Below are 27,928 nucleotides of genomic sequence, written 5' to 3'. Positions count from 1 at the left end.
CTACCTAAAAAAAAACAGAAAAAGAAAGAAAGAAAGGAAGACTGCCAGGATATTGGAAGGTCTCCACGTGCTCCATGGGATTCAAAATAAATTTAATATATGTATTTGTTTCTTTCCCCAAAGGACCAACATCTTTATCATCGGAGCACCTATATATACAATCCTATCTTTCGTAAATAAGGGCGCCAAATGCTCAAAAATGTATCATATTTGATCCTTAAATTATAAGTAATTTTTTCAAGTGGAACACAGCGAAAGATTTCATTATTCCAACGATCCATATTTAAATACGAATCTAATTTCCAAGTAACTGCAATAGCCTTTTTGGCTACTGCCAATGCAATTTTTATAAATTCTTTCTAATACTTATTCAATTTAAGTTTCGGTTTTATCCCTTCAATGTCACCTAATAAAAATAATATTGGGTTATGTGGAAGTTGTGTTCCAATAATTTGTTCCAATAAAACTCTTAAATTTATCCAAAAAGGTTGAATTTTGAAACGAGACCAAGTAGAATGTAAGGAAGTACCGATTTCTTGATTACATGAAAACATTGATCAGATAAGTTTGGATTTAATCTATTTATTTTTTGCAGTGTAATTAATATATAATTGATGTAAAAAATTATATTGTACTAATCTGAGTCAAACATTTATTGTATTTGTCATACTGTCAAGACATAGACCAACTTGTTTCATCAATATTAATATTCAAATCCGTTTCCCATTTTTGTCTTGACTTAAGGATTCCTTGTTTAAGTGTCTGTTTTTGAATCAGGTTATACATAAAAGAAGTAAATTTTTTAATTTTTCCTTTTTGAATTAAGGTTTCAATTTCATTAGGTTTCAGCAATAACATCATTTGAACCAGTTTATCTCTTAACAAACATCTCTTAAAAGCCTCCAATGTATTTGACTCTACCACCATACCAGGTAGTTCATTCCAGGCATCCATGACTGAGTGAAAAACTTATCCCTCACATCCCCCTTGAACCTACCCCCTCTCATCTTCAATGCATGCCCTCTGGTATTAGACATTTCAACCCTGGGAAACAGATACTCTCTGTCACTCTATCAATGCCTCTCAGATCTCACCTCAGTCTCCAATGCTCGAGAAAGCCACCCAAGTTTATCCAGTCTCTCTTAATAGCACATACCCTCTAAACCAGGCAGCATCCTGGTGAACCTCTTCTGCTCCCTCTCCCAACCCTTAATATCCTTCCTATCATGGGATGACCAGAACTGTATGCAATATTCCAGATGTGGCCTAACCAGAGTTTTATGAAGTTGCAACATAACCTCCTGACCTTTGAACTCAATGCCTCGACTAATAAAAACAAGCATTCCATAAGTCTTCTTAACCACCTTATCGACCTGTGTAGCCACTTGCAAGGAGGTATGAACTTAGATCACAAGATGTCTCTGTTCAGTAAGACTGTTAAGGACCTTACCCTGAATGATGTACTGTCTCCTTGCATTTGCCCTACCAAGGTGCAACACCTCACATTTATCTGGGTTAAACTCTATCTGCCATTTCTCAGCCCATATCTGCAACTGATCTATATCGTGCTGCATTCTTTGCCAGTCTTCTACACCATCCACAACTCCACCAATCTTGGTATCACCTGCAAACTTATTAACCCACCCATCTACATTTTCATCCAGGTCACTTATATACATTACAAACAGCAGAGGTCCCAGCACAGATTCCTGCGGAACTCCACTAATTACAGACCTCTAGCTCGAATGTCCCTTCAACCACTATCCTCTGTCTTCCATGCACATTGTTCATTTTAAAACTTTACAATTCTTCACCTCAGTGAGCTGTCAATGCTCCTTGACGTTTTTAGACACAGAGAGAATTAGAGAGGAAGGCCGCACAGAATAATCAAATTGAGATGATGCCACTACATTTCAGAGCTGGTGTGAGGTAACAGAACTCATTGCTGCCTCCATCTCTGACATTCTAGCCATGATATAGATAAATTAACTCATTGTTATGAAATATGCATTTCCTGTTGGACCAGATTAGTTGTCCCTGGATTCTGAACTGCACGTTAGCAATCTGGAGGGGTTCAACTGTGATTGGGAGGATATCTGAATTCAGTCCAATGACTTACAGCATGGAACAAGAATGTATAACTGTGCAGCAGAGAAACTGACCATAATGTCTCAGCAGACCATGAAACCAAGTTAAACTAAACCTCTCTGTCCCACATGATCCATTTCCCTCCATTCCATTGGGTGCCCCTTAAACACCCCTATTGGTGTTTCAAAGGGAAACGCAGCCAATATCGCTGCTCTCTCCCAGACGAGTTAAATTGTTTTTACACTTGTTTCGAAGTCATTAACACTGAACCTATAGCCTGATCATTTCCGAGGCTGAGGTACGCAGGTCATCAATAGCCGCAAGGGAGTGGGGCCAGACGGTGTCCCAGGGTGAGTACTCAAAGTCTGCGTGGCACAGCTGGCTGGTGCGTTAACAGACATTTTTAATCTTTCCCTCTCCCAGTGTGTAGTGCGCTCCTGCTTCAAAACATCCACCATTGTCTCTGTACCAAAGTAAACCAAGGTAGCATGTCTGAACGACTGGCGTCCTGTTGCACTCATCTCAATCATATGCAAATGCTTTGAGAGGCTGGTCAAGGATTACATCTGCAGCATGCTACCACCCACACTGGACCCCCTACAATTCACCTACACAACCGGTCGACCGATGAAGCCATAGCCACAGCTCTTCGCATCGTCCTCACCCACCTGGCGAAGAGGGATACATATATTAGAATGCTGTTCTTGGACTACAGTTCGGCGTTCAACGTTATAATTCCCCTCAGGCTCGACAAGAAGCTCAAACATCTCGGCCTGCACCCTGCCTTGTGCAGCTGGATCTTGGACTTCCTGTCAGATCGCCGGCAGGTGGTGAGGATGGACACCCTCACCTCTTCCCTTCTAACCCTCAACACAGAAACCCCCCTGGGCTGTGTCCTGAGCCCCCTCTTCTACTCCCTATACACCCATGACTGTGTGGCCACGCACAGCCCCAATCTGCTGATCAAATTTGCGGATGACACATCATTGATAGGCCTTATTTCCAACAATGATGAGACAGCCTACTGAGGAGGTCAATGACCTGACACAGTGGTGCCAAGAAAAACAACCTCCCCCTCAATGTTGGATAAACAAAGGAGTTGATCGTGGATTACAGGAGGAACAGGGACAGCCTATTCCCTATTGACATCAGTGGGACTGTAGTTGAGAGGCTGAGTAGTTTCAAGTTCCTCGGTACACACATCACCAAAGATCTCACCTGGACTGTACATACCGGCTGTGTGGTGAACAAAGCACAACAGTGCCTCTTTCACATCAGACGGCTTAAGAAGTTTAGCATGAGTCACCAGAGCCTCCGGACTTTCTACAGGGGCACCATCAAGAGAACCCTGACTGGCTGCGTCACCACCTAATATGGGAACTGTACTACCCCCCAATAACAGGGCACTGCAGAGAAAGGTGCAGACAGCCCGGCAAATCTGAGGAAGTGAACTGTCCTTTATTCGGGACACTTACAGTGACAGGTACGTACTGTAATAAGGGCCCAGAGGATCATCAGGGACTCCAGCCGCCCCAACCACAAACTGCTTTCGTCTGGCAAACGGTACCACAGCATTAAGGCCAGAACCAACAGGCTCCGGGCAGCTTCTTTCACCAGGCCATCAGATTAATCAATACACATTGATCTGATTGCATATCTGACTGTACACACATGGATACAAAACGATTATGTATACAATCTTCGTGTTTGGGCAATATACTCCCACATTTCCCTTCCTTATTGCTTGTACGTATCAACGGAGCTGCAACATAAAGATTTTTACTCCCTCGGTTGTGAAATAGATGTAAGAAATAAAATCCAACATCTAAATCTAAGATGTATCTGCTTCCACGACCAGCCCTGGCAGAATGTTCCAGGCACCTATCGTTCTCTGTGTCAAATATCTTTTCCTTTAAACTTTATACTTCTCAACTTAAAGCTTGTCAGGGGTTGCAGCACGACCCTCAAGTGTTCCAAAGGAAGTAAAAGGACAAGGAATCTGGGAAGAATTGTCCAAAATGGTCCGTGAAATTAACCATTTTATTTGTTTTGAACATCACCTCTCCTCTTTCCCTCTATTGCCCCACCTTCAACGTTCCACATCTCCAACAGTGATGGCTCCATCAAGGTTAGGAAAAGTGTGGCCTGAAATTTATATTGAAGGCGTTTTCCAGGATAAACCACCATCAGAAATATCCACCACATCCTCCAGAAACATCCACTCCATCCATCAGAAATATCCACCACATCCTCCAGAAATATCCACTCCATCCACCAGAAACATCCACTCCATCCTCCAGAAATATCCACATCCTCCAGAAATATCCACCACATCCACCAGAAATATCCACCACATCCTCCAGAAATATCCACTCCATTCATCAGAAATATCCACTCCATTCATCAGAAATATCGACTCCATCCACACGAAATATCTACTGAATCCTCCACCAGAAATATCCACTCCATCCACACGAAATATCCACTCCATCCTCCAGAAATATCCACTCCATCCTCCAGAAATATCCACCACATCCTCCAGAAATATCCACTCCATCCACCAGAAATATCCACCACATCCTCCAGAAATATCCACTCCATCCATCAGAAATATCCACTGAATCCTCCACCAGAAATATCCACTCCATTCATCAGAAATATTCACTCCATCCTCCAGAAATATCCACTCCATCCACCAGAAATATCCACTCCATCCATCAGAAATATCCACTCCATCCATCAGAAATATCCACTGAATCCTCCACCAGAAATATCCACTCCATTCATCAGAAATATCGACTCCATCCACACGAAATATCCACTGAATCCTCCACCAGAAATATCTACTCCATCCACCAGAAATATCCACTCCATCCACCAGAAATATCCACTCCAAACTCCACCAGAAATATCCACTCCAACCTCCACCAGAAATATCTACTCCATCCACCAGAAATATCCACTCCATTCATCAGAAATATCGACTCCATCCACATGAAATATCCACTGAATCCTCCACCAGAAATATGCACTCCATCCTCCAGAAATATCCACTCCAACCTCCACCAGAAATATCTACTCCATCCACCAGAAATATCCACTCCATCCACCAGAAATATCTACTCCATCCATCCACCAGAAACATCCACTCCATCCTCCACCAGAAATATCCACTCCATCCTCCAGAAACATCCACTCCATCCTCCAGAAATATCCACTCCATCCTCCAGAAACATCTACTCCATCCACCAGAAACATCCACTCCATCTTCCACCAGAAATATCCACTCCATCCTCCAGAAACATCCACTCCATCTACCAGAAACATCCACTCCATCCTCCAGAAACATCCACTCCATCTACCAGAAACATCCACTCCATCCTCCAGAAACATCCACTCCATCTACCAGAAATATCCACTCCATCCACCAGGAACATCCACTCCATCCACCAGAAACATCCACTCCATCCATCCTCCAGAAATATCCACTCCATCTGCCACCAGCACTCAGTGACTGCACTGTGAACCTCCTGTAAAACACCGTTCTTAGCATACTATGACATGGCTACTGAGTGCTTGCCCAGATGTTTCCTAGATTTTGTGAGGCTATCTTCCCCCGGCACCACCTTGGCAGCACATTCCAGTCTCAAATAAAATAGTGTACTCGGTAGGAGAAAGAAATTGGGGTAACTTTTGGGAGAACTTGCTTTAGTGATGTTGTTTTATTGATGAGTACAGGACCTGACATGGGAGAGAATTCCATTTATTTTTGAGCTCAGTGGGATCTCGAACATGGGAGAATATTTATAACATTGCAGCCCACATAGTCAATATCCATTCTACTCCATCACCGCCAGTCTCTCTCTTACCCCCTTCCATCAGACATGAGATACAGAAACTTGAAAACACACACCACCAGGCTCCAGGACAGCTTCTTTCCCGCTGTCAAACACCTTTACGTACAAAAGTTGAACTCTTGATCTCGCAGTAAGTCCAGCTGCACTTCTCCTGCTCTGTTGCTGATACGATATTCTGTATTCCGTTAATTTGCTTTTCCCTTTGTACTACCACAATATACTTATATTTGGACTGTAAAAGACGAGATTAAAGTATAGACTGATTTACTATTATCACATTTATTTATTTAGAGAGACAGCGCCAAATAGGCCCAGCCGGCTTCTCAAGCCAGCAACTCCTGATTTGACCCAAGCCTAATCACGGAACAATTTACAATGACCAATTAATCTACTAACCCATAGGTCTTTGGACCGGGAGGAAACCGCACATTCCATGGGAGGACGTACAAACAGAGGGTGCCGGGATTGAACTCTGATGACCCCCGAGCTGTATTAGTGTTGTGTTAGCCGCTACACTACCATGGCACAGGTACCAAGATACAGCGAAAGACTTTGTTTTGCATGCCATCCACCGATCATTTCATTACAACAGTATATTGAGGTAGTTGCTGCTTGTTCGTCCATCACTGACGTCGATGAGGACCTCGACACCATTATGATGGTGTCAAGACTAGCGCGATTTGGATTTAAGTGAGGGAGAGTTGCGCAGCGTCAGCCTCACTCTCTCATCCCAATTCCCATCTGGATCCAGTGGCAAGACAGAGTCTAGACGGCTGGAGATGGGACTAGGCGCAGTGGATGACCAGGACGTCTTCTGTGTCTTGTTCCCATTCCACGACACTTGCAGAGACCGCCTTCTTGACCGTTGGACCTTCCATTGGTCTCGTCTTCTCAATCCATTGGAGTCTGTCTTCACATGCTGGGATAGACAACTCCCTATCTCACCGAGGGTTTGAGACCCATCGGCTACCCTCACCTGGTTTAGCCGGCTTGTCGAAGCCGTTGCCCAGGGTGTGGCTGCTGTCGCATGCATTGAGGTAGTACAAGGGAAAACAATAACAGAGTACAGAATGAAGTGTTACAATTACAGAGAAAGTGCAGTACAGTTAACAATAAGGTGCAGGGCCACAACCAGGTCAAGAGTAGATATTATTATAGACTTAAGTACATGCGTGCACAGTGCCATAAAAAACTTAACAATGAAAGTTTTCACATATTTTAGTTCAGTAAATATAAATCTGATTCTGACTTGCAGAATCACAGATACGTTGCTTTAGAGAAGCAGCGTCCACAAGAAAAATCATGAATTAAACATAAAGTATACACGTATTTTACAAGAAAGAACACAATTAGAGCAAAAATAACAAGGTCCATCTTTGGCACAAAATGATCAGTGCACGGATGTTTCACAAAGCAGTTTTTCGCTGAACCTCAGTGCATGTGACAATAATAAACCAATTAGCATGTAAGTCATTGCACTGCCAACATTTCTGTGTGCATTCAGTTTAGTTGACCCCGGGTAATAATCGTTGGAAAGAGCTGCTTATCGTCACCTATTGCAGTATTTAGTGCTTTAAACTGACATACAACTCAATCGTTGCAATTGATGGAGGCAGCTCACTTTCCCACGGTTTACAGCGCTCAGGGCTGGACCTTCGCCGTGACAAACCACGCTCCGCGCGTCACGTCCGGTTATTGGCTCCATTTGACCTTCCACCCTGAGCGGCTGCCTCCTTCCTTTTCCGGTGACGCCGGCTGCAGGTATGGTTCTGGTGAAGCCGCGGATTGCCTGGAAATATTTTTGTGACAATCCGGTTCCATCGGCGGCCGCGGTCCGATGGATCGACCGAGCCTCTGCCGAGTGGTGTTACCCCGAGCGGGAGAGTTTCTCCGGGATGTATATTGTGAACGTCTCCGTCGCTGATGCCCGCCGGCCGGAGCGAAAGCCCAGAGCCGCAACTGGCACCGGGGAAGTCAGCACTAACTGCCTTCCCGGCTTTGGGCCTGGGCGTAATAGTTGTGGGATTGGGACCGGACTGTTGGCGTATCCGGCTGGGATAGGGCTGTCAGTACTTAGGGACGGTAGTTTAATTGGTTCACGGCGCTTTTATGTTACCTCAATGTTCAAAATACAAATGTTGAGTTGTAGCACAGCCGGATCCCAAGGGGAAGGACTAATCCGATCAGTGATTCAATTTCCTTAGCATTGATCATCTTGCTACACCCTTATAGGCGATGGGTTCCCAGTAAGAAGCCACATTGAAAGTTTTTCCTCACACCTATAATTGTTATATTGCGCTATTTTTTTTATGCCTGAGCCTTTAACCTGGGTCCCTAATGTTTTGGGCAACCGATGATGTAGTTGGTTTATTATCACACATACAGTGAACAAACTTGTTTTGCATGCTACCAGTACAGGTAACTTGAAAATGTAAGTAGATTGAAGTAGTACAAGGGAAATGTAATGACCGTGCAGAATATCGTGCAGCCGTTACAGACAGAGAGCGGTGCAGTCAGAGGAGGTGCATGAACCTTTACAATGTGAAGTTAAGTCATCTATAAATGTAGAAGAGGTCTGTTCAAGTGTCATATAATGTCAGGGTAGAAGCCATGCTTTAGTGGTGCATGTTGTCAAGCTTCTGTAAAGTAAGAGCAGAGAATGTTGGGGTGAGAGGGTTTTTGATTGTGTTGGCTGTTTTGAGATTAAGTGCAGAATAGGCCCTTCGAGCCAAACCCTGAACGTCCTAATTTAACCCTAACTTTTTCACGGGACAAATTACAATAACCAGTTAACCAACCTGATACGTCTTTGGAGAAAACCCACACATTCTGTGAGGAGGACGTACAGAGTCCTTACAGAGGATGCCGAGATTAACCTCTGAACTCCCAACACCCCGAGCTGTGATAGTGTCGTGCTAACCACGACACGACTGCAACGCCCTTGTGCAGCAGGGAAATGTAGAAAAGTCCATGGAAGGAAGGCTGGTTTTCATGATGGACTGAGCTGTGTCTACAACTCCGGGCAATTTCTTGCAGTCTTGGGAGAGCAGTCACCATATCAAATTGTGAAGCATCCAAATAGGTATCCAGATGGTGTTGGTAGAGGAGCCAGGACATTAGGGCACTTGAAAATCAAGAAAACCAACAGATGCATAGAAATGAAGAAGGTGCTGCATGAACTCTGTCATCTGTAGAGGGAAATGGACAGTTGACATTTCTAATCAACACCTTTCATCTAGTTCAGAGGAAGGCTCTTTACCCAGAAATTCCATTTTCCCCTGCAAGCTCTCCTACCCCTCCCACTGAGTTCCTCCAGCATTTTTGTTGCTCCAGAGTCCAACATCTGCCGTTTCTTACGTCACAATAGAGTGAAAATTTTCTGGAAATACAGAGAGGTCAGATAATGTGGACAGGTGGTTAAATGTCTAGGTTATTTCTCTTTCCACGGATACTGTCTGATATGTTGAGTTTCTAGCATTTTCTGTTTTTTGTGCCAGGGATAATTCCCCTGTACGATTGAATACTTGTTCGTTAGAACAGCTGTTGTTTTTCAATTGAGAACCATCTCGGGCAATCAGTGTGGTTTTACCTTAGTTTAGATTAGACCTGAAGTTCAAGTTTAGTTGTCATTCAACCGTACATGAATACCCATGAACACGGCCAAACGAACAGTGTTACTCCAAGGCCAAGATGCAAAACACAGTACGAACAGTCATACAAAGCACATATAGCACAACTAAGATAGTATCATACAGTCACACTAATGAAAATGGTCCAAGTTCCTGAGTGTTGCAGCCGTCTAGCTGCCACTGACTGAAGGACAGTCTGAAGTCCTGGTATACCGTCATGGTGTTTTGAGTGGAAAATGGGCAGATTCTCCAGTTTGTAGGAACAGGTTGCACAAAGTTGCTGCAAAATATTTGGGGTTCTCTTGTCAAAATTTTCATGCTGGGTTTTACAATATTCCCTGATTGGCTCTACTCTTGCCTTATTCTGCAAGCTCAAAGAGTCTTTGTTCCTGTTCTTCCATGTTTTCAGCAACTGAGACTAAAGCTGTAGGCTTTGCCATCTTGTGTCCTTCTAGGTGCTCCTTAAATCCTATTCCGATAATATTTCTTTATTTAAACATGTCAAATTACATTGGCCCTGCTGAGAAGAACCTTGAATAGTTTTGACGCAATCAGGTTCTATATGAATGAGTGGTTCCTTAAAATCTAATAGATTACTGGGAAATTTGAGCTAGGTTATTTTCCTCCAGAAATTAAATTTAGTTTATGAAGGTAGCTCACAAATCAAGCTAAAAGTGCTGGGATTCCAAAGGCTGAATCTGATGCTCACCAATGTCTCGTCTTGTACGTCAGCTCATTATCTCCACAGATTTAAACATTCTATTGACAAAACTCCTGAATTTTGAAAGCGTGCTTCTTCAAGACTGTCTATTAGATATATTGTTTTCTTCTTTGTTACAGAGTTTTAAAATGGTTCAGCGTCTGACATACCGCCGTAGGTTGTCCTACAACACCACCTCCAACAAGAAAAGACTGTAAGTAGGGCATAGAAGAGGAATGATATGCTATTCAGCTCATCTATTCCTTTCAGATAATTGATGACGGACCTGTACTATCCTGGTTCTATTTCTCTAATCTAAATTACTTTCTAGTCTGAACCTCTCATTTAACATCTGTCTCTGGTGTTTTGTGGGAGAAAGGTCCCAGTATTCTTTGCCAGTCGTGTAAGGAACTGTTTCCTGACATCACCTCTGCTGGGTTGACTTCAACTTGAAAATGTTACTGCCACGTTCTGGGCTGCTCCAGCGAAAATGGGTCTCCTTCATTAAAACTCATTCCTGCGACCCTCAATCTGATCATCCTGTAGTCTATAGGGAGTACAAAATTAGAAGGTGTAAGTTTAAAATGTGAGGGGTGCACGCAGCTGCTGGAGTTCATAAAATTGAGGACTTTTGCACAGGCTCTATTGCAGTTGTCAGTGTAACACAGTAGTGGAGCAGTTATATCAGATATGGGGACTGTTCACAAAAAGACAAGCATGCGGGTGCCCATGAATACACCGTTGACTTGTCAGAAGTGAGAAGAATCAGTCGAAGCTGCTTGGTGTAAGTGATGCAAGCGGTAGGGTCCATACAGATTAAAGGGGATCTGATGTGCTGGGCAACTTTTTCACGATAGGTGTTGACTATATGGAATGAGCTGCCAGAGGAAGTGATAGAGGTGGGTACAGTTAAAAGGCATTTGGACAGTCACAGGGATAGGAATGGTTCAGGGGGATTTTGGGCAAACACAGGTAAATGACACCGGTTCAGTTAGGACTTTGGTTGGCATGGACAAGTTTGGTCAAAGAGCCAGTTTCTGTGCTGCATTGTTCTATGATTGCAATTGAAAGCGCATATCCCCCCCCCCCCCCAAAAAATAACAGTCTTACAATTAATTTTCTGAAAAACTATATATTTTTAATTTGTTTAGCTCCCGGACACCTGGAAACCGCATTGTGTTCTTGTACACCAAGAAAGTGGGCAAGGCACCAAAGTCAGCATGTGGAATCTGTCCTGGAAGACTGCGTGGTGTAAGTCATTTTAAAATGCATGCTGTTTCATGCCCCTTGTGGCTGTGAGTAACTCACCGCTTGCTAGATATGCCTTAGCAACCACTGTGCTCTGCAGTCCGAGCTGTTCCTCAAATTAGAAAAGATCGTTGAACATGGATTTGTTTCATGGTTTTCTGATCTTACGGTCTTTCTGGCTTTATTGAAGGCAAGAGACTTTATGCATCATGACTATCCTGTAGAACTGGAGAGGATATTTAATAGGTTTTTTAAATTATGTGGTCTTTAAATGTATATTTTCCTGCTTCAAAGGTACATTTAATGTGAGAGAAATGTATACAATATACATCCTGAAATGCTTTTTCTTCACAACCATCCACGGAAAACAGGAGTGCCCCCAAAGAATGAATGACAGTTAAATTTTAGAACCCCACAGTCTCCTCCCCCCAGCTTCCCTCCCTCCCGTGCGTAAGCAGCAGCAAGCAACGATCCCCCCTCCCCCGGCAAACAAAAGCATCGGCACCTGCCACGGAGTGCTCAAACATGAGCAAAGCAACAACAAAGACACAGACTTGCAGTACTCCAAAGACTACTTGTCCACCCGGTATTCGACATACCACAGGCTCTCTCCCTCTCCCTAGTAAGGGAGCACGCGTAATCTCCCATTTCACAGCAAGAGAGGAGACATAAACATCTCACTGGTTTATGATGTTAAAAGTCAGTTGCGTCGCTTTTGCTGAGCTCCGTGGCCAAAGATTTCGGGTGTCTGGGCACACGGCCTTAGATCTTCCATCTCCCATGACACACCAATCTTTTGCTTGGACATCGACCTTCAATCTGCCCCATCTCCAGGGCCATGAGATCTAGGCCCTCCGAAGGTGAGCGGAGCCCTTAGGCCGAGCCCTTGGTGTGCTGAATAACGGCCAGTCATGAAACCCCGAGAGCGGGTCCCATTCCCGCAAAGAACGGAAGTCAGCGTGTAACTCCAGGTCAGGGTCTTCAAAGGAACGCTGAAAGGGAAAAATAGAGATATTAAAGATGGAGATAGAGCTGCATCTGAAGATGCAAACAGAGGAGATACCGTTAATCCTCCTAAGCTGCTGCTGCTCCTGTGCTTGGTTCGTTAGAGATGATAATTTATAAGCACTTTTGAAGTTGTAGACGTAGAGCTTCAGTCTTGCCTAGACGGTTTGCCATAATGTGCGTTTTATCGCTGACCACATTGTACTGAAACTTCAAATTCTGCAGAGTGACATTTTCAGTCCTAATGACACAGGGTGCACCTGCAAATTAGATGGAATTGAAGTGTAAAACTGAAGCATGTCTCACTGCTGAAGTGACATCATTCAACGAATGTTCTGGCTTGTTTATGTGAATTGTGTTGGTCTGACCTCAATTATCAGGTTCATTTGCGGAGTCGGAGAAAGTTATTCTTGTTGAAAGATAGCTGTTAGTAATTGTCACATGTACCAAGGTACAGTGCAAACCTTTGTTTTGCATGCCATCCTTACAGATAAATTCATTGCAGTAATATATTGAACTAATACTGGGAGTAGCAAAAACAGAATGGGGAATGTGGTGTTATAGTTACTGAGAAAGTGCAGGATAATAAGGTGTGAGTCCACGACGGGCTAGATTGAGATCAAGAGTATCTTGTAGAAGAGGTGCATTCAATAGACAGTGGGATAGAGGCTGTCCTTGAGCCTGGTGGTACATACTTTCAGGCTTTTCTGCAGTTCGAAGGAGAAGTATCTCTGAGGGGGTCTTTGATTGTGTTAGCTGCTTTACTGAGGCACCGATGGAGAGGCGGCTTTCATGGCGTGCTGTGTCCACAACTCTGCAGTTGCATGTCGTCTTGGGCAGAGCAGTTGCCATACCAAGATATGTAGGACATCTATAAAAAAAATTGGTGGGAGTCAACAGGGGCATGCCAAATTTTCTTGGCCTCCTGAGGAATTAGAGGCACTGTTGTGCTTTCTAGGTTATGGTGTCTTCGTAATGGGATCAGGACTGAGGAACTTGGAGCTCTCAAACATCTCCAGGTCAGCACCATTGATGATAACAAGGCCACGGTTCCACCCTGCTCATTTTATTCAGTGATACAGAGCAGAATACGCCCTCCAACCCTTTGAGTGGCACTGCCCAGCAACTCCCAACAACCCAAATTTAACCCTAACCTAATCGCTTGGCAACTTACAATGAACAATTAACCTTCCTGGTACGTCTTTGGACTGTGGGAGGGAAAAGGACATACAGAGGATGCCCGGATTGAACTCCAGTGCCACGAGCTGTAATAACCATTGCTTCCTGAAGTCATGACCAGCTCTTTGGTTCTGTTGATATTGAGGGAAATGTTGTTATGATACCATGGCGCTAGGCTCTCTGTCTCCTTCCTGTGCTGTGGCTTGTTGTTTGAGATTTGAGCCATTCTGGTGGTGTCCTCTAGAAACTTATAAATGGAGTTAGAGCTGAATCTGGCCATAGAGTTGATAATGTACAAGGAGTAAAGTTAGGGAGGCTTATTGGGTACCAGTATTGAGGTGTTGCTGCCTATCCCTACTGATTGTACTCATGTTAGTGTGGTTGCAGCTTGTTAATGTGAAAGCAAACCGTCAATTTCTGTATTCTCCTCAATTTCCTTGTTTTTCCACCTATGGACTGGAACTAATGGTGTACATTAAAAAGCATGTAAAAATCAAATGCTGATATTTGCCACTAAAGATGCCCGTACATGATCCATTCTCTGCATGTTCACATGTCTAAATGCCTGTTTAAACACCACTGTGTCTGCTTTTAAGAATGAAAATGAAATGTATAACAACCTGGGATTTGTTACAAACAAAGCCCTGAAGTAACACTTAAAAGATTAAAACGAATGGGAAGCTCTTTTATAGATCCCATGTCTGGTTTAGAATATTTACCACATCCTACAGGCAGTGATCATTACTGTCCCATCTTTTGGGACTTTCTTTTGATTGCAGTAAAAGTCTGCAGAGTGCAGTTTTGTTTGTGCACTCAGCTTCACTCTGTGGCAAAAAATACATTTCCTCAATTTGCCCAGTTGCTGTAAAAATACTGAGGGAAAACTGGTCGATACTTCAACAATTCCAAAATACCAATAGTATCTTCAGCATTCAGCACTGGCACGGCAAATCCTATATATGGACTTGGAGGATTTATGTTTTTGTCTTCTCTTGTTTGCAAAGTGCAGTCACACTATGTGAAGAAGCAGTTTCATTTTCCACTTTACATACTCCTGGGACAACTGCGGGCCACTTCCGGATAACAAACTGGTTCCATGTTTAGGCATTCAGAAGTTAATTTGTAAGTCAGAAATACACAAAAGTCACCTGATATGCTAAATATACCTCCACAGGTATAGTGAATTGTAGTGAATGGCATCAAATGCACTTAAGACTTATAAGAATAAACAATTACTAAATGTGGAATGGGAGAAGAAACTAGTTCTGCTATTTGGATTTATGTACGTATGTCAGAATTATGAACTTAATATTGAGAGCTTATTTGTATCTGAGAATATCCATAAGATAGCTGTTCATAGCCTAGGAATTGTCTTTATTTGCTACATAATCTGTTCTAAATTAAAGATAGACTTGGACCAACAAAACGTATTTCACACATCTTTTCTATGGAACAAAAAATACACCAGAATGGTTAGCAAATTTGTTGGCATTTTCGGAGTTAATGTTTCCGGTTAGTTATCTTTGAGCAGAGCTGAAAACAAGATTGGATGAAATGCAAATTGTAGAGGAGGAAGGTGAGTGAGAGAGAATGACGCAAGGGACAATAGTGCAGAATAAAATGGGGTGTTGGATTAGTGACATTACTAAAACTGGTTCGGAAGCGATGTGAAAAGAAACAGAATAATTAACTGTAATTATCTGCTTTGTAATCAAAATATGCAAATCAAAACGGCTATCCAAAGTGGTTGAACTTTGGAAGACCTGGAAAGCTGTAAAGTGGAAGGAAGCCAAGTTGTTCCTTGAGTTTGTATTAAACTTTGCTGGAAGTGAGGACCCATGCCGCCTTTGATCTCCTTAAGGCTAGATTTATACTTGTGCGTTGGTGTGTCTGCATCGCTCTGCAATTCACCACCAAAACGCTAGTTGGCGGTGGGGTTTCTATGCCACTGTGTTGAGTTTCTTCGTGTTGAAACTCAACATGAAGAAACTGAAACTGAAGGAGGGTGAATTTTCTGTGCTTGTCCAGCCACTGAGAGGCATGGACGAGGAAATGCATTTCAAATATTCTCGGATGTCAGCAGGTAGATTTGATGATTTGGTTCATCGTCTCCAACCATTTATTTCACATCAGTGTTCGCACAGTATACTCAGAGACTGGCAATCACCATTCGAGTTTTAGTTTCAGGTGGAAGTCAACTGGCTGTAGCAGCTATCTACAAACTGGCGTTAAGCACATGGTCCTCCATAATTTCGGAGGTCTGTAAAGTTTTATGGAAAGCATTGCAGCCAGAGTTCCTTCCCTGCCCCTCAGTCGCCCCATGGGAAGCTACTGCAGCGCAGGAGGAAATGCGACGCTACCAAGCGGACCATCACAGTTGTTGCGGTCTGCGTTGCCACGACACGTAGTTACATTTTTGAGGAGGTGCGTGTCAGGCTACGGCGTAGGGTACATGGCTACGCCGTACCTACGGCATGGATTTGACGCAAAAGTATAAATTGGCCTTTAACTTACAACCTAGCTGAAAGGCACTGGATCACCAGTTTCATTTCAATGATTCTTTCCATGGATATTTTTTTTAAAGATTAGCCTTGCCACATCACATATACATCAAAACATAATGAAATGTGTCATTAGCGTCAAATCAAATCAGCAAGATTCTGCTGGGTAGCCCGCAATTGTCGCCTACTTCCAGTCCCAGCGTAGTATGCCCACAATTATAAATCGATTTTAAACCTCGTGGTTATTCTCTGTTCAGAATGTTGACAGAAAGCACACATTAACTGCTTCGTCTTAAACTTTTATAGATTCGGGCTGTTCGACCCAAGGTCCTCATGAGATTGTCGAAGACCAAGAAACACGTCAGTAGAGCCTATGGTGGTTCTATGTGTGCCAAGTGTGTGCGTGACAGGTAACCTCCAAAGTGACTTGTTTCTTTTCCACTGCTTTATTGAGCATACCTGTGTGAGGTGTGAAACTATGTAGGGGGTGGTAGAAGTAGGGTTTTCCCATCAGTAACTCACTGAGGCATTGGTGTAGTGTAGTCAGGTGCTCTACCTTGGGTGTTCATGATTACCCAGTAGTAAGAAAACTATAGGGTTACCATCAAAGCTTACAGTGGAGGTGAACAATAGTTTACTAGATGACTATAATTGGTATATTAAACCATTGGTGATAATAATTTTTAAATCCAAGTGGCTGTATGTTCATGGTAAGGTCACTTGCCCCAGAAACACGTGCAGTTAATTAGTCCCAGGGTTACCTTTCATACACCTGAAACTTGTTTTGGTCGAGATGTTGTCTGTAGATTGACTCCACTGCAAAAGGAAAGGAAAGTGGCAGCCAACCTTGTGTGTTGACCCGAAACCGGGCACAGTGCCAAAGCCTGTGTCCCATCACAGCAGAGAATTTTGGCCTAGAATGCAGGTTCTGAGAGTGGGATGTGTGATTGGTGTCTAGAGTTTTTAAGCCTTGGGCTATAAAACTTAATCTGATGTGCATTTTTTTTAAATTTCAGAATTAAGCGTGCATTCCTTATTGAGGAACAGAAGATAGTGGTGAAGGTGCTGAAGGCACAAGCACAGAGCCAGAAGTCAAAGTGAATCATCTAATTTTGTATGCATATGAAAGTAAAAAATTAATTGGAACTCACTTGTTTGAGAATTTTATTCTTCCTCCAAAATGTAGATGGTTGTGACCACAAAGTCAATTCCACAAGTGCTTTGGGGGGTATAAAGCTTGCCCTGTAATTAATATTTGTTTGGCCCTGTCACTTTGATCCTTCCTGATCCTATAAACTATTTTGATCCACCAGCTCTATGTTGAAATCTGTTTATTGCCTTGGCCATGAAGGATCTTTTCTACAGTTTGGAATGGATATAAATGATTATCAGTACTTACAAGTAAATTGTAACCTGATCCTTGAGATTTCACTCTTTTAAGAGATGTTTTCTTAATCTGATTTGTAGTTTATCCTTCCAACATGCAGGAACTGTCTGGCACTTGCTCAATGTGCCTACTAAGAGCCTCTTAAAGAATCTTTGCAGAAATTTACTGCAGGAAAATGCTGTTATCTTATTTAAAGGCCTAACCCCCTTTCATTTTTTATACTGAAAAATATAGAATTTGTGGTTTTTACTTGATTATGTCCAATAATATTTCCCTTAAATAATCCCAGGTGCATTTTTTGACTGAAAGTTTACTCAAGTTTTCAACGAAATCATTCAAATGAGATTGATTTCAATCCAGAAAGCTTGTTTTTCACATCTTGTCCTAACCTGTATGGTCTACAGAAAGTGTGACAGCTTGTATTTCCTGCTATATTGTGTGGGTCAGTAGATGGATTAGCCACAAAACTATCCCCTAGTATACAGGTAATGGAAATCTAATAGGTTACAAGGTAAATTAATGGGGGAAACAGGACCCCCAGCCCATCTGATATATGCTGACCAAGGTTCCCATCTAAGGTAGTTCCATTGCCTGTTTGGCTAATGTCCTTAAACTTTTCCTATCCATGTACCTATAAAAGTACCATTTAACTGTTTAAGTATCAGTCATAAGCACTTCCTCCGGTAGCTCATTCCATATCCTCACTGCCCTCTAGGTGAAGTTGCCCCTCAGGTTCCCATTAAATCCCTCACCTCTCACCCTAATCCTTAGAAGACCATGCCCAACCCTTCTCTATACCTGTTATGTTTTTATATATCAGACTTTAGTGAAAGTCCAAGTCCAGCAACTTCTCATTGATCTCTGCAATTTCTCCAGCCTAACAGCATCTTTCTTTCAGTGGGGTGACTACAACTGAACACAATATTCCAAATGTGGCTTCAAATCTATACAAGTGCAATATCCCAACTTCCATACTCCTAACTGCTGAAGGCCAGTGTGCCAAAAGTCACCTTTACCACCCTGTCAAGCTACCACGACGATCTTGGCCCTTTTGTTGTCCACCATTCTCTAGGGTCCTGCCATTCACTGAAATTTCTGCAAATGAGAAAACCTGCAGGCGTTGGAAATCTGAGCAACACACACAAAATGCTGGAGGAACTCAGCATTCAGGACCCTAAACAGTCCTTCCAGGTGAGAATGAACACTTCACCTGTGAGTCTATTGGGCTCATTTACTGTGCTCGGTGCTCCTGGTGTGGCCTCCTGTCTATTGGTGAGACCTGACGTAGATTTGGAGACTGCTTCACTGAGCGTCTACATGCCATCTGCCAGAACAAGCAGGATCTCCCAGTGACCACCCATTTTGATTCCACTTCCCATTCCCGTTCTGATGAGGCCACACTTAGGTTGGGAGAACAACATCTTGTATTCCAATTGGATAGCCTCCAACCTGATGGCATGAATGTCAATTTTTCAAACTTCCAGTAATGCCTTATCTCCTTGTCCACCCATCACCTCCCTTTGGTGCTCCTCCCCCTCCCCTTTTTCTTTCTTCCACTGTCTTCTGTCTCCTTCAATCAACTTCCCAGCTCTTTACTTCATCCTTCCCCCTCCAGGTTCCACCTTAAACCTGGTATCTCTCTCTCCCCTCCACCTTTTAAATCTATTCCTCAGCTTCTTTTCTCCCCCAGTCCTGCCGAAGGGTTTCTGCCCAAACCGTCAACTATTTTTCCCACAGATGCTGCCTGGCCTGCTGAGTCCCTCCAGCATTTTGTGTGCTTTGCACTTCAACTTCTGTCCTCATTTGTCTTTCCAAAATGCAATACCTTACATGTGAATTAACTCCCATTTGCCAGCATTCCTCAGCCCACTTACCCAGTTAAGATCAGAATCAGGCTTAATATCACTGGCATATGATGTGAAATTTGCTGTTTTGCAGCAGCACTGCAAGAAGAGAGAAGAGGTTGAGTTTACAACATTCTGCAGCTTTTTCTGATCCTGTGCGGTGGCTCATCCATGCCAAACAATAATGCAACTAGTTAGAATTCTTTGTATAGTGCATTTGTAGGAAGTTTCTTTGGTGATATACCTTTCTCCTCAAATTCCTGATGAAATATAGCCACTGCCATGCCTTCTTTAATTGTTGGGCTTGGGCTAGATCCTCAGCTGTTGACAGCCGGGCGTTTGAAACTGCACACCCTTTCCACTTCTGATCCCTTGATGAGGACTGGTATTAAAAGTTTCAAATCCATTTATTATTCTTTGAGCATCCAAAGTTAACATGAACTGCTCACACCTACAAAAACTGAGGCCAAGCTCAAACAAATTTTCTAAGTGTAAATCTCAACCATTTTTAATGTGTTAAATGGGGTGAAAGAGATCTGTTTGCTTTATCAGTAATATTGTTCATGTGAATAGTTATTAGGAACAGGAAATCCAGAATCAACAGTTTAAGAATGGAGGAAGAGATTGTAGCTAGCAATGCGACTTCTACAAATGCTGCAATTTACACAATTTTAATATAATTTGAATTTCACCCTAGCTGGGAGGTTTAGAAATTCAAACTATATATTGAATTACGTATAGAGTATGTAACCCTGCAGCTCGCCTCCCTCCAGGCAGCCACAAACACCGAAGAACCCATTTAAAAGAAAGACCATCAAATACCCAAAATGCAAAAGAAAACTAATCACGTAAATAACACACAAAACGTTAAATATCAAACAGCTGAGTTCACCCTCATGAGCCGCCACTGTGAGTGAAACCGGTCCAGAAGCCAATGGCCAAAGGTCACAGCCACAAAGCTAGTTCCATACTGAAGCAGCTCAATTAACATATGCAAAGGCAAATAGGGGGAAAAAAACACAAGGAAGATGAACTGCAGAGTCCCTGAATTGTAATGCAGGTATGATGATGAAAGCAATAATACACTGGAAGAAAAACTCAGTTTGCATGCACTGTGGGAGGAATGAATGTTGAAACCCTAGCTTTGCCACAAACTCATCCCACAGATGCTGTACAACCCATTGAGTTCCTCCAGAATATTGCTTGGTGCTCTGCAGTTTCCTGTGGCCACGGCGACTCAAAACTACCACATCTGGGAGGAAAACTGTTGTGCCAAGCTCCACAGTAATGCTGTTGACTTATCAGGCCTCTGAAAGTCGCACAGTGTCTATTCAAGGCAAGTCTTTAATTGGTAATAAATACCAGCCTTGGTTTACAGAATGTAGTTGAGGATAAAAAGTGACCCAACATAGATCAGCCTTTTCCAGGTCAGAGTCTTGCTGAACTATGGAGCAATTCTAGCAATATTTAAATCGTTCCCTTCTCAATTTCATTCCAGAATATTTTTAGGTAAACTCGTTATAACTCTGCTATTGCATAGGGAGATAGCAGAAACCCCCAAGGTTCTGGCCTTACCCTCCAAATATCCGGACTTGCCTCTCGGATTTTTTGCACTACCTTACTTTCCCTTTTCTATTTTCTATTTATGATTTATAATTTAAATTTTTAATATTTACTATCGATTTGCACTCCAGGGAGCATGAAGAGCAGAATCAAATATGGCTGTGATGATTGTACGCTCTAGTATCAATTGTTTGGCGACAATAAAGTATAAAGGTTTTCATTCTTTTACTAAAACTTGTCTGCTGTACTCATACTGTATGGCTTACTGCCACTTTGCTAGCAAGCAATGCAAAAATGCTCAACTACCTTCAGTCTTTTTGCATATTTATAACCTTGTCTATTCATCTACAACAGTTCCTATGTCAGCTCTGGAAATCCAATACGCCACCTCTCTCTGCATGGAGAGAAATCGATTATGCCAATTCTGAACCCAAGAATCTTGTAACTTCTAGTTCAGAAGGTACAAACGTATTTTAAGAGACATGATTATGTAAACAAATCAGCTCAAACTATCCTAATTGCCTGGTCTCAATACTGGTGTAGCAGGCAGATTGCAAGATGAACACATTTAGGCCAAGAGCCCTCAAGCTTGTTTGTTACCTCTGAACCCAATCCCATATCTCCCCTTCTCCCTGCATTCCAAATTACCTTCAGTTAACAAGAATATTTAAAACTAACTGAACATGAATCAATGATAATAAATCTACTTTAAAAAGTACTCTTCACCATATGCAACCCTGAGACTCCTTCCAAGTAAATCCAAGCATAATGGAATCAAAGAAAGATCACACCCAACTGGATGGACAAACAACCAATGCCCAAAAGCAACAAAATGCAAATACAAAAAAAAGGGGGAAAAAGACAATTAATTAAGAAATAAAATGGAGAACATGAGGTGCAAAGTCTCTGAAAGCGAGTCCATAGGTTGTGGGACTCACTGGTGGTGTGAGTATTTGCGCGGCTGGGAGTATTTGCTCACAGGGTGCGTGTGAAGCGTCTAGTGTAGTAGTGCATGCTGTATGCCGCATAGTGCTCTCTGCCTAAAGCTATTGCCGCTGGCTAGCCTTAACAGAGGGTGAAAAGAGGAGCCAAGTGTGTAAGCCTCCTCCTGCCAGTACAGAGCCTCTCCACCACCAAGACTCCTGCAGTGCCTCCTCGGGGCCACACGCGGAAACTGGGTATCTTACGGTCGCAGGCTAAACTACAGGGGATCTCGGAGTAGCAGTGGGTCCCAGACACGTGGCATGCAGGCCCACCACTGTGTGGACATGCCCTGGCGCCCATCAACCACTGTCCCAGCTATGGGCAAATATCCCCACTGCCTTGTGGTAAGTCTGTTAAGGGAGCACACCCTGACAGAAAAGCAATGCGCTGGTAGCGCGCAATAGGCGGGCCTTAACAGAAAAAGGACCCGGCAGCCTTCTGCAGCCAATATGTAGGACCAGTTGTCCTGGGATCACCCTTGCCACCAGGATTTACCTCGTCATGGTGAAGATAGTGCTACTGAGGATGGTGCACTCCTGTAGCACTTTAAAATCTTCCTTGCGCAGGTCTCCACCTCTGACCACGGTGAACAATACCTGGACCTTACATATGGTTGAAGTCTGACGGCGATGGGGTCGACTGCAGTCGAAATAAGAAACAATACAACCTAAAACTGGCAACATGGAATGTAAGGACTCTCCTGGACTCGTATGGCATCTCTGACAGACTTCACCAGAGAACAGCCTTGATCGCTGCTGAGCTGAGGCACTATAACTTCGACATTGCTGCCCTGAGTGAGACCAGGCTTCTGGATGAAGGCTGTTTAACAGAGGAAGGGATGGGTTACACCTTGTTCTGGAAAGGTTTCCCCCAGGTGGACAACATCGCAACAGAGTAGGATTGGCCATCAAGAACACCCCTACTACCAAGTCTTACAGAAACACCTGTTGGCATTAGTGAAAGACTAATGACCCTCCATCTCCCCCCGTCAAAGAAACATTATGCCACGCTTCTCAGTGCCAACTTTGCCATCTGAGAATGAGGTCAAGAATGGCTTTTATCAGACATTGGATGAAGCTCTTTGCCGGATCCCTAAGAATGATAAGATCCTTTTGCTTGGGGACTTCATTGCCAGGGTGGGACAGAACAACAGGATATGGAGTGGAGTGCTAGGTAGGCATGGTATTGGCAAGGTGAATGCAAATGGCATGAGGCTACTTACTCTTTGCTCTGAGCATAACCTTACTATAACCAACACCATCTTCCAGCAGAAGGCAAAATATGAGACCTCGTGGATGCACCCTCGCTCTGAACATTGGCACATGACCGACTTCATCATTGTGAGACGTAGTGATATCAAGGATGTTCCCATCACCCGTGCTATGAGAGGTGCAGAGTGCTGGACTGACCACTGTATGATTGTGGCCAAGCTCCATATGAAAGTGCGTCCCTCCTTGCGGCTGCAAAAACCCAATTAAAAGCGGCTAAATTGTAACCACCGCTGAAACACAGAGGCAAGAAGTGAGTTTCGACGCATCCTAGCTGAGAAACTAAGGGAGCTGGAACCTTGTCTGAGCTCAGAAAATACCATGGAACAACAGTGGACCTATATCAGCTCTGTGCTCTATGAAGCAGCAGCCCAAACCTTCGGCCATAAAAGCAGGAACCACCAAGACTGGTTTGACGATAACTCAGACACCATCCACAACTTGCTTAGGGACATGCACAGAGCACACCGAGCAACTTTAGACAACCTTTCATCCACCAGCATCAGGCAGCTCGGAGGAAAGTGCAAAAGGCAATAAGACCATACAAAATGAGTGGTGAACTGAAAAGGCACATGAAATCCAGTCCTTTGTCGATAATAATGACATAATAATAATGATCTGGATCTGGGCCATACCCTCCAAATATCTGGACCTGCCTCTCAGTTTTTTTGCACTACCTTACTTTCCATTTTTCTATTTTCTATTTATGATTTATAATTTAAATTTTTAATATTTACTATTGATTTGTAATCCAGGGAGCAGGAAGTGCAGAATCAAATATTGCTGTGATGATTATATATCCTAGTATCAATTGTTTGGCGACTATAAAGTATAAATATAAAGTATGCATAATTTTCACAATGCTGTCAAAACCATTTATGGCCCAATAAATCGATGCGTTATTCCCCTGAAAACAGCAGATGGTCTAACACTTCTGAAGAATCAGAATACCATTCTGCTGAGGTGGGCTGAGCATTTTAACACACTGCTTAATCAGGACTCTGATGCAGACCCCACCATCCTGGACGAACTGCCTGAACTTCCTCCCAACCACGACCTCAGTCCACCACCAACCTTCTAGGAGGTTCTATCAACTGTCCATTCCCTTAAGAACAACAAGTCCCCTGGCACTGACAATATCCCTGCTGAGTTACTGAAGAATGGAGGGTACAGGTGTATGCGCACCCTCTACCAGTATATCACCAAGGCCTGGACTGATGAGAACATCCCACAGCAATGGAGAAATGCAAACATCGCTGTCATTTATAGGAACAAGGGTGACAAAGCCATCTGCGGCAATAGTAGGGGCATATCACTCCTTTCTGTTGCTGGAAAGGTCCTGGCTAAGGTGATGCTTCAGAGACTCATTAGCAACATCACCGAGCTAATGCTGCCTGAATCGCAGTGTGGATTTAGAAAGAACAGGAGTTCGATCGACATGATCTTCACAGCCCGGCAGCTACAGGAAAAGTACCGGGAGCAACATCAGGACCCGTTTATGGCCCTTGTCGACCTCTCCAAAGCATTTGACACTGTGCAAAGAGAGCTCTTATGGGATGTCCTCCTCAGGTTTGGCTGTCCCAATAAATTTGTTAACATCCTCCGCCAGTTCCACGATGGGATGATTGCTCGGTTGACCATAGGAGGACAAGAGTCCGAGCCCTTCCTTGTACGCATGGGGTGAGGCAGGGGTGTGTGCTAGCGCCAGTGCTCCTTAACATCTTCCTCGTGTGTGTTCCCAAGCTTCTCCACAACGAGACTGAAGACAGCAGCGGTGTGGCAGTGGACGTCAGATTAGATGGCAACCTCTTTGACACCAGGAGGCTCCACGCAACCACCAAACTCTGCAGAGAGCGGGTCCTGCAGCTGCAGTATGCAGACGACTGTGCTCTTGTGGCCCATACTCCGGAGGACCTTCAGACTGTCCTTGCTGTGGCGGTGAAAGCGCACAGCAGGATGGGGCTGACTGTCAATACCAAGACAGAAGTGGTTTGCCAATGGAGTACCAGTGTCCCACCCACTCTACCTGCCTTCACTGTTGGTGATGAAAAGCTGTCAGTAGCGCCACCTTTCAAATATCTGCAGGGGTGTATCAACCGCAAATAGCGCCTACGCAAGCACTGAAATTGCGCCCCTGTCCAAACATCTGACACCCATCTTTTAGATAACTTTACCATAGTATCAGCTCAAAAATACAAGTCAAGCTCGTTAATCTTTTAATTAACAAATTATGGCACTATATGAAAATTATAACTGCACCTTCCTTGATTTCGCTGATGCAAATTGGTCTTCGATGTGATCAAAGTCAGTTTTTTCAGTTTCTTCTCTTTCTACACTCAGCAGAGCAAGATCACAGAGTCTGCCTTGACCCATGGAGGTTCTCAAATACGGAAGTATTAGTTTTAACTTGCTGAATGATCTCTCGCAGCTGGCGATGGAAACTGAGATGGTTGGCATTATCTGAATAGCAATGCGAAGATTGGGGAAGACGCTCTCATCTACATAATGAACAATAAATTCAAGAAGCTCTTCAGGTCTTGATATTTTCATGTTGACCCGCCTTGATAGCAACATTCTGCAATCCAAAATTTCTTCATATAGCTGCTGTCCATCAACATCAGAGCTGTACAATTCGCCCAAATTTTCGCACTTCTTTAGGTCGTTACTGTCGGCGCCGTAACACAGTCCCTCGACATCGAGAAGGAACCCAAACTTGGCGTCAGTGTTGTGCAAACGAGCGAACCTTTCGTCCATTTCTCTGTGAAGACAGCTGAGTGTTCCCTTCATGGCTCTTTCCATTTCCTCCTTAGCTGTTAACCCAGCATCTCTCGAGTTCTCATCAGCCATTCGTTTCTTTCGTCTCTGACGTCTTTCAACTTCAATATTCCATTCTTGACAGAGATCAACTTCTTCTTCGAGTGACTCACTGACCAACACTTCTCTTTCATCATAAAAATGATCTCAGAGGGCTTTCAAATCCAGGAGAGCATCGTGGAAGTTCATGCTAGGATACTGCAGCCTCTTTTGAATATGGTCAATGGGAATGAGTACTTTGTTCCAAAATTCTAGCAAAATCAGAAAATCGTAACTCAACATGCAGTTGTACAGCTGCCTTGCATCACTTCTTGTTTCATTGGTCTCGTTTTCAATGTCTATCACGTCCTGGAGAATTTGAAGTATCTCCTCAATGTACTTCACTGCTTCTGTCCTTGCACTCCACCTGGTTTTGGACTCTGACTTAACAACCACAGGCACGGCGTTTTTGAGTTTTTCCCATCGCTATGTTGAACGAGAGAAAAACACGTAGAGAGCTTCGATGGTTCCAAAAAACGTGACCATTATTGGTATCCTGTTTGGCTGCATGTCCACCCACCAAGTTGAGTGAGTGATTGTGGCAATTCACAAACACTGCCAGGTTGTTTTTCTCACTTATTCTTTGATGAACACCACCTCTGTGTCCAGCCATCACAGCAGCGTTGTCATAGCGCTGTGACCAACAATCTCGTAGCTCCATTTCATCCTTCTGTCGCTGTTTCAAGATGTCTTCAACCAAGTCTCAGCCTCCTTCTGGCTTATCTGGATAAAACCAAGGAAGGATTCTCTAACACGGACTGTTTTCCTCTCAAAATCAGCTTCCACATACCTCAATACTTCTGACATCTGTTCACGGTGTGCCTGATCAGGAGTCGAGTCAAACATGAGACCATAGTACTTGGCTTTACTAATGCTTCTCAGTAAACTTTGGCGAACAGTGGATGCCATCATGTGGATGAACTCGTTTTGGACACCCGGTGAAAGATAAGACGTGGATCCAGGATGACTTTCCAAATGACTGAGGTGTTCTTTTATGACAGGGTCAAAGAGTTTCAGTAAGCAAAGGAAATTTCCCACATTGGAATCATCGTCTAGCTGAAGTGACTTCTAGTGTCCTCGCAAAGCCAGATTCTGAGTCGCAAGGAATTTTATACAATGAAGGATTCTCGCCAAGATATGACGGCACTTCTGCTTTTCCTTCTCAATCTGTAACTGAAATACCGTGTCAATAACTCCTCTGTTTCCAGCTAAATTTCTTTCCATTTCTTTCCACTGTGTGAAGCATTGCCAATGACTCTTGGCATTTTCATAAACACTAATCCTTTCAGGTGCTTTCCACTGGTTGAATCCACTTTCCTGCTCCAATGAGGATTGATGGTCTGACCGGGAATAGAGAAGACAACAGATACAAAATGCAGACTTTTTAGAAGGGGAGTAGACCAGCCATGAGTGAGTCACTTCCTCACCACGACCATTTCCCAATTTCCTCTTGAACCAAGTTTTGTACATTGAGCAGTTATTTGTTGGTAGGAAAGGCCCCTCACTGTTCCGGAAATACTTCGAACCCAGCTTTATTATTTCTGTTCTCAACGCATAAGGCAAAATTGCTTTTTCGGTACCTTTATCGAACTTCAGAAGTCCAATGTCATGCTGTTCAATCACTTCTGATATGACAGTTCGAGGCTCTTTGGCACCATTCAGTTCACTAGGTTCGGCGTCGTCGGGTTCAATCTCATCAATAAACTCAACATCACCACCGCCACCAACATCGTCTTCCCCTCCTGTCATGTCCACGTTCTCTGTGGCAGCCTCACTCTTAATCCCATCAAACGCGGATTTATCTGACTTGACTTCCTCCTCA

General features: G+C 43.5%; 2 protein-coding genes across 2 annotated transcripts; one reads left to right on the top strand and one right to left on the bottom strand.

Moving 5' to 3' along the window:
* The first annotated feature begins 7,634 nt into the window (after window positions 1-7,634).
* rpl34 (ribosomal protein L34) lies at window positions 7,635-17,353 on the top strand. Its single transcript, XM_072256385.1, has 5 exons — window positions 7,635-7,706; window positions 10,415-10,488; window positions 11,426-11,525; window positions 16,514-16,617; window positions 17,224-17,353. Exons 2-5 carry the CDS (start codon window positions 10,424-10,426, stop codon window positions 17,306-17,308), a joined length of 354 nt encoding a protein of 117 aa, XP_072112486.1. The 5' UTR covers window positions 7,635-7,706; window positions 10,415-10,423; the 3' UTR covers window positions 17,309-17,353.
* Window positions 11,968-27,559, bottom strand: LOC140196715 (uncharacterized). Its single transcript, XM_072256384.1, has 2 exons — window positions 25,513-27,559; window positions 11,968-12,514 (listed from the first exon to the last, which is right to left on the bottom strand). The coding sequence occupies exons 1-2, from the start codon at window positions 26,098-26,100 to the stop codon at window positions 12,368-12,370; spliced, it is 735 nt and encodes a 244-aa protein (XP_072112485.1). The 5' UTR covers window positions 26,101-27,559; the 3' UTR covers window positions 11,968-12,367.
* Window positions 27,560-27,928: the final 369 nt, after the last annotated feature.

The sequence above is a fragment of the Mobula birostris genome, chromosome 4, assembly GCF_030028105.1.
Source record: "Mobula birostris isolate sMobBir1 chromosome 4, sMobBir1.hap1, whole genome shotgun sequence".
Lineage (NCBI taxonomy): Eukaryota > Metazoa > Chordata > Chondrichthyes > Myliobatiformes > Myliobatidae > Mobula > Mobula birostris.
Note: the sequence above shows the minus strand (reverse complement) of the source record. Positions and strands in the feature narration are given on the sequence as shown.